Raw genomic sequence first — 5485 nt, forward strand, 5'->3', positions numbered from 1 at the left:
AAGTCCTCGGTCAATGTTGTGTATAACGTAATCACCAATCAGACGGGCCCCACAGTCAGGCGGGCCACCCTGTTATCCCATATAAAAGATACCTTATTTATTCTAGGATATCTCAGCCAATACAGAGTTTGAGAAACTCTAACTTTGTACTTAGATTTTATATGAAAGAATAAATACTACATCTTTTTCTTGAGATTTTTGTAATTTTTTTAATAAAGGTAAATTACAGATATTATAATATTAAATGCTAATATATATATATTCAGATATTTCTAAAAAGTATCTACAGTCTCCTTATAGTACTTATAGATAATATCTCAAGATTAACACTCCTAAACTTTTGATGGTTGAGATATTTGAATTCAAAAAGAATCTATTATATAGTATTACAGGGTGGCCCGCCTGACTGTGTGGCTCATCCGATTGGTGATTACGTTACTTTTACCGCTCTAGGCAGCAACTGCCAAACAGCGCCGCCCTTGGGTCGGTCCATTGTGCTGATCTAGGCTGCGGCATATCCGTATTGGCTGAAATCCATCCAGAGCTGAATTACGACGTAGCACACCTATCGGATAGCAGATACAGGGATAGATTCTACATGGGATAAACCTTGGCGGCCTTGTAGCCTAAGGCAAAAGCTGTGCGTCGTCCGGCGCTTGGCGCATCGAACCCAAGCAACTTCCGGCGTAACATCTCAGCCTTGTGTACTCAGTAACTTCTACCTTAACTTCCATGGTACCTGAATGCGTTAGTCAACCAAATGAGAGTAGATTACTTCCAACGGTGAAGCCTCCTTGCAATGTCGGAAAAGAACTTACTTTCCTACGATGAGTTCGCTGTGGGCTGGATCTGTGCCCTGCCACTGGAGATGGCTGCAGCTAAAGCAGTCCTCGACGAGGAATACCCGAATCCACATTCATCTAAGCACCATCACAGCATCTATGTGCTCGGAAAGATCTCCGGACACAAAGTGGTCATCACATGTCTCCCATACGGGATTATTGGAACCACGGCGGCCACTGCGGTGGTCGACCAGATGCTGTCCACTTTTCGGTCCATCCGCTTTGGCCTCATGGTCGGAATCGGCGGAGGAGTCCCGTCTGCCGCCGATGTCAGACTGGGGGATGTGGTCGTAAGTAAGCCTACTGCCGGCCTTCCTGGGGTGATACAGTACGATTATGGCAAGACGGTTGCTTCGGGACGCTTTGAGCAGACGGGGACACTCAACAAGCCGCCGTTGCTCCTTCTTTCCGCACTGTCGTCGCTGGAGGCAGATCATCTGGCGGGAGGCAGGATCCATGACACCTATGAGAAGATTATTGCCAATTCTCTGAGGGCTGTCAAGGATCCGTCCGTGTTTGGGTATCCAGGTGTTGACCATGATTGGCTCTTTGATGCCTCCTATGACCATGATCCTCGCTTCGCATCGTGTGCACAGTGTGATCCAGAACGACGGGTGAGACGCAAGCCTCGAGGCTCACGCACTCCGGTCGTACATTATGGCAACATCGCGTCAGGCAATCAGGTCATGAAACATGGCCTAACGCGCGATCACATAGCGCAGACAACACCAGGAATCTTGTGTTTTGAAATGGAGGCGGCCGGGATCATGGATTACCTTTCGTGCCTCGTAATCCGGGGCATTTGTGATTACTCGGACTCCCACAAGAACAAAGACTGGCAGGGGTGGGCGGCCTTGTCGGCCGCTGTCTATTCGAAAATGCTGTTGGCGAGGATTCCTCCTCATCGGGGTGAGGCATCGACGCCGATCAAAGCAGCTGGTCCAGGGACTAGTAGTATGTATAGTACACTTGGTACCAAGAGAACTATTACTGATGTTACAGAAGTCGATTCCTTTGACGTTCGCTTTGACACGATTGAAATGCCACAAGTTGCCATTTCTGTGGGTCGGGCGGCAGAGCTGGAGATGATATTGAAGAGTCTTCATTCCGAACAATTCCGGGGCATTGTCAGCCTATCGGGCATGGGTGGAATTGGGAAGACCCAAATCGCGATGATGTACCTCATGCGCCAGCGAGAAAAATATTCATCTGTCTTCTGGATCGATGCTAGCAGCTTTGACAAGCTCTACTCCAGCTATTCGCAAGCGGCAAGGCGGATCCTGCTCGATCATCCAGCTGACGTGTCTTTGAACAAGGCCATGAAGAAAGGTGATCGGGTTAATCTGGCCGTTGCAGTCAATGAGTGGCTGAGTCGCCCCTCGAATAATCGGTGGTTACTCATATACGATGGCTTCGACCTCCTCCTGAGCTTAGGCCCTGATAGAGCCAAAGCCATTAATAGGATCCTGCCACCAAGCAAGCAGGGGCATATTATTCTTACCACGAGAGATTATGATATTGGGATTGGTCATCAAATCCAAATAAGGAAGCTGACATCCATCGATGACAGCCTCAATATTCTGACTCGTGTGTGCGGACGACCAAATCTACGAGACGGCAAGTAAACTGCTGGACCTGAGATGTCTTTTGGATGGATAGCTGACTAGTACTATTCAGACCCCTACACCATAAGCTTGTTAGCCCAGCTAGATGGACTGCCGCTCGCGATAATGTCTGCTGGGTCCTACCTCAAACAGAGTGTGATAAGTTGCGGCGAGTATCTCAACCTATACAAAGATTGTTGGCTGCAGTTGCAACAACTAGCGCCGCAACCGCAACCATCTTCGCCGGAAGAAAAGTCACTGCATACAACGTGGAAGGTTACCCTCAACCAGATTATGTTACAGCACAAGCATGCTGCCTTACTCCTCAAGCAGTGGATAGCCTATGATAGTAACGATGTCTGGCATGGCCTCTTCTACCACAGTTCCCGATCCAAGTCAATGTCTGACCTCTTATTATTCGATACGGCAATGGCTGTGCTGAGCCGTTATGGGTGGGTCGAACCAGAGCCTGAACCAGCCGGAAACTCTCAAGAGGATCGGGGCTACAGTCTTCAAAAGTGCATTCATGCCTGGCTTCAATACGAGGACAGTTTCGTGCCGGACATGAACCTGATAACGCGGCTTGCAGTTGGGAAAATCTGCATGTACCAGTGGAATATGGTCACTGTCACCAACTCCAAGTTCTTCTCACGGAAACTCCCTGCTAGGAACCGCCTGCTCCCTCATGCAGACCGATGCCTTGAGATATATCTTTCCGGTGGTAAAGATGAACACAACCGGCTCTCTGACCTGAAGGGCCAAATGCTTCTTGCCGGTCTATATATGACGTGGAGTATTCGGATTTCCACCTTCTACACTTTCTATCTTGATTTCCTGTGCCTGCCATATGAGGAAAAGCAATATTTGACCAAAACAGAGGACCTCTGCTGCCTGATAATGGATAAGCTCGATATGCAACACGATATACCAAACAGGGAAGTGCAAGAGATGATGTCCGAGCTGTACCTCAACCGCGGGGCCATTCGAGTTCGCCACCAGCAGTTTTTAATGGCTGCCAAAATGCTTTTACTGTCCCTCCGAAACAGCAACTCAGAATGCACGACGTCAGATACCCGTGTCACGGAGAATGTCGTGAGCATACAACAGCGTCAGAGTAATGCTCAGGCTGCTCATATCTTATATATTAAGCTAACGGGTCTTCTGGATCAACCAATTCTTCTAATTTCCATTTGGGCACTTATCCTGTATATTGTTTCTCGCCACGGAAGTTCTTTGAAGGACTCTTTGCTAGATGTGCTGCTGCTTCTCGTGAAACCCATGGCGTTTCTTCACTTGTTGAGATCTCGATGGATGCAACGGTGGAAAACTTTGGTGCTGTGGCTTACTGGCCACGCTTGTTGCCAGGTGTATTTTTCGGTGATTCAGTCTACACGGAACTGGGCGGCATTTACCTGCGGAACATACGGGGAGGTAGCATTTGCATTGATCATGATGCCGATGTTCTTTCGTGAGGGAATCTGTTAAAGCTATTTAATACCCTGTAATCTAGTAGGCAAATCTTCACAACAGGACAACAGTGAAATGATGTCTGACAAGTTCAAGATTAGTATCATTCGATAGCGCTAGAAACAAGGAATATAATAATATAATTCTTAGTCTTCTAATTAATTATTCTGTTGAGTTATAAGTATTTAAAGATGACAGTATTTACTTCTGAATATAATTAACACATATAACAGAAATTTAATTGGATTAGCGTATGTAACAGAAATTTAAATCGGGTTAGTACTCTTTTTCAGGAACACTAAGCCCAATTAAGTCTATTAAATATTATAATAATAAATATTATAATAATGAGTATTACTCTAATAAGCGTTACTCTAATAAGCATTACTCTAATAAGCATTACAATAATAAGTATTACCCTAATAATATTTTATAAAATAATATATTAATATCTTTAATATAGATTCTCAGAGTCCTATTTATCCTATATACTAAAAAACTTAAATCATATATATTTATTATTTAATATTATTTATTATATTTAAATTATATTCCTTCAAGAAGTTTTACTTATTATAAAAATATTAATATATAGTAATCTATGCACTCGCCTACAATCAGTTATAAGAAAAGAGAGGTTACATAATATTTTAACTAGTAAATTATAAAGATTATAATATTATAAAAATAAAATAAAAAATTCTAAATATAATATTATATTAATATTTTAAATCTCCGCGATCCCACCGTGCCAGCAGATAATAGAAAGAAATAATATTATAATTAATAATTTTATTATAATTTTTATACTTAGATAGTATTCTTTCTATAAAAAATAAATAATTGAATAAATAATAATATTTCTGTAGTATTAGAGATCTTTTATTTATTTAATATATTTTATCAGCTTGTTTTTCTGCAGGGCTGCTGAACTTATATTTAAATAATTATTTTTAAATCTCCATAATTTCTGTAGAAAATAAATAATAAAATAAATAATAATATTCTTATAGTACTGGAAGCTCTTCTACCTCTGTAATTCCTGTAAAAGATAAATAATAAAGCAGATAATAATATTTTTTTTATTCTTTTTAGTATATTTTATTCTCTTGCCCCGCTGTGCGGCTGGTGAGGTAGAAAGAGAAAAAGATTATAAAAAAAAGAAAAAAAAATAATTTTCTTATTATATTTTAATCTCTGTAACTTCTATAGAAAATAAATAATAGAATAGATAATAATATTCTTACAGTATTAGAAGCTTTTTATCTATTTAGTATATTTTATTAGCTTATCTCTCCGCGGGACTGCTGAGCTTGTATTCTAATAATTATCTTTAAATCTCCACGATTTCTGTAGGAAATAAATAATAAAGCAGGTAATAGTATCTTCTTTATTCTTTTAAATATATCTTATTAATTTATCTTTCCGCGGGACTGTTGAGCTTGTATTAGGGTTTAGGGTTTTAGGGTTTTAGGGTTTTAGGGTTTTAGGGTTTTAGGGTTTTAGGGTTTTATTAGGGTTTTAGGGTTTTAGGGTTTTAGGGTTTTAGGGTTTTAGGGTTTTAGGGTTTTT

At 41.2% G+C, this 5485-nt stretch overlaps 1 protein-coding gene across 1 annotated transcript; it reads left to right on the plus strand.

Moving 5' to 3' along the window:
• Nucleotides 1-704: 704 nt before the first annotated feature.
• Nucleotides 705-4040, plus strand: BO83DRAFT_442463 (uncharacterized protein). The gene is made up of 3 exons (XM_025536412.1): nucleotides 705-1796; nucleotides 1848-2459; nucleotides 2520-4040. Exons 1-3 carry the CDS (start codon nucleotides 800-802, stop codon nucleotides 3929-3931), a joined length of 3021 nt encoding a protein of 1006 aa, XP_025381735.1. The 5' UTR covers nucleotides 705-799; the 3' UTR covers nucleotides 3932-4040.
• Nucleotides 4041-5485: the final 1445 nt, after the last annotated feature.

The sequence above is a fragment of the Aspergillus eucalypticola genome (genome assembly GCF_003184535.1).
Source record: "Aspergillus eucalypticola CBS 122712 chromosome Unknown BO83scaffold_84, whole genome shotgun sequence".
NCBI classification, from domain to species: Eukaryota; Fungi; Ascomycota; class Eurotiomycetes; order Eurotiales; family Aspergillaceae; genus Aspergillus; species Aspergillus eucalypticola.